The sequence below is a fragment of the Colobus angolensis genome, unplaced genomic scaffold (genome assembly GCF_000951035.1).
Source record: "Colobus angolensis palliatus isolate OR3802 unplaced genomic scaffold, Cang.pa_1.0 Scaffold83, whole genome shotgun sequence".
NCBI classification, from domain to species: Eukaryota; Metazoa; Chordata; class Mammalia; order Primates; family Cercopithecidae; genus Colobus; species Colobus angolensis.
The window spans coordinates 453998-455928 of NW_012122154.1; the positions used below are offsets into that span (position 1 = coordinate 453998).

The following is a 1931-nucleotide window of genomic DNA, read 5'->3' on the forward strand; positions in this document are numbered from 1 at the left end:
TTCCCGGGTTCAAGTGATTCTCCTGCCTCAGCCTCCCAAGTAGCTGGGATTACAGTCATGCGCCACCACACCCAGCTAATTTTGTATTTTTAGTAGAGATGTGGTTTCACCATGTTGGTCAGGCTGGTCTCAAACTCCTGACCTCAGGTGATCCACCTGGCTTGGTCTCCCGAAGTGGTGGGATTACAAGCATGAGCGACTGCACCCAGCCCAGTCCCATTTTAAAGAAGAAATTGAAGTCTGAGCTTGAACAATTTGCTCGAGATCACACAATACAGGTAGAGCCTGGTTGCAAACCTAAGTCTGTCTGACTCTAACACCTACATCTTTTTTTTTTTTTTTTTTTTTTTGAGACGGAGTCTGGCTCTGTTGCCCAGGCTGGAGTACAGTGGCCAGATCTCAGCTCACTGCAAGCTCCGCCTCCCGGGTTTACGCCATTCTCCAGCCTCAGCCTCCCGAGTAGCTGGGACTACAGGCGCCCGCCACCTCGCCCAGCTAGTTTTTTGTATTTTTTAGTAGAGACGGGGTTTCACCGTGTTAGCCAGGATGGTCTCGATCTCCTGACCTCGTGATCCGCCCGTCTCGGCCTCCCAAAGTGCTGGGATTACAGGCTTGAGCCAACGCGCCCGGCCTAACACCTATATCTTAACCGTACTGTACTGCACACCCCTCCTCTCAGGTAGAAAGGAGAGAGACACCCTGCTAGATGACTTCATGGTTCTGAACACTCAGATGATGAACAGAATTTGGTCTACTAATTTTACCTCAGACCCTCATCTCAGCCCTTCAGAGAATTTCAAGAATACTCTCAACAGAACTAAGTGAAGCCACAGCAACTATGGACAAGGACTGAGGTTACTCACATATTGATTCCTCAGCTCTGATATGATGAGCCGAAGGCTGATATATTCTTTCTCATCAATCTCTGTCACGGTGCGGCGATAGTCCTCCTGCAAGGAGGGTAGAGGAAAAAGCTAGTCCCCAAGGCCCAACTGTTCCCAGATAGCTCCTTCCCAGTAACAGTCACTGTTCACCATCCTGCCACCTCTACCCTCAGGCCACAAACCGCTTACTTACCACATGGGGATATTTAGCTATTTTAGAAACCAATTTGGCTCTTGTAATATAATATCTGAAAGGAGAGAGAAGAGGTGGAAGCTGCAGGAGACCCTTGATGGTGCCCACCACCTCATCAGTCCCCAATGCCTCGGCCAAGCCCAAGCAGCCCTACCTAGAAATCTGGTCCAGATAAGATGCAGCTTCACTCTCAACAGTTCTTAGCTCTGCAACTGTTTCCTCCTAAAACAAACAAACAACAGGTGCATCAAAAGCCACTTCCATGACATCCACAGCAGCCCCAAGGAGAAAGGAAAAAAAGATAATGCAGAGGAGATGAGAGTATCTCCCAAACCACTCTTCCCAGTTTGTAATTTAAGTACATTACCTGAATGGACACCCCAAAGTTGTTTCCATCTTCTATCCTGGGAATCAGGAGCTGTACCCACATTTTGACCTGGAGGTCAAAACATATATGAGGACCTTTGCCTGAAGTCTGAAGCCATTAAGTACACAATTCAGACGGCTGGGGCCAGATGCCAGGAACACAAAAGCCAAAATACCTAGTCCGGCCAGGCACAGTGGCTCACACTGGTAATCCCAGCAATTTGGGAGCCCGAAGCAGGTGGATCACCTGAGGTCAGGAGTTCGAGACCAGCCTGGCTAACCATGGCCAAAATGGTGAAACCCCATCTCTACTAAAAATACAACAAGAAGCTGGGTGTGTTAGCAGACACCTGTAATCCCAGCTACTCAGGAAGCTGAGGCAGGAGAATCACTTGAATCCAGGAGGCAGAGGTTGCAGTGAGCTGAGATCGCGCCACTGCACTCCAACTTGGGTGACTGAGCAAGACCCCATCTCGGGAAAAAAAAAA

At 49.0% G+C, this 1931-nt stretch overlaps 1 protein-coding gene across 1 annotated transcript in view; it reads right to left on the reverse strand.

Annotated features, from left to right (window-relative positions):
• The window catches only part of PSME3 (proteasome (prosome, macropain) activator subunit 3 (PA28 gamma; Ki)), an 11004-nt gene that overhangs the window by 3812 nt on the left and 5261 nt on the right, over positions 1-1931 (reverse strand). Inside the window, exons 5-8 of the mRNA XM_011929677.1 lie at positions 1445-1495; positions 1232-1299; positions 1078-1132; positions 864-950 (exon numbers count right to left, since the gene is read on the reverse strand). Coding sequence (XP_011785067.1) covers positions 864-950; positions 1078-1132; positions 1232-1299; positions 1445-1495 — 261 coding nt within the window. The remainder of the gene's footprint in view (positions 1-863; positions 951-1077; positions 1133-1231; positions 1300-1444; positions 1496-1931) is intronic.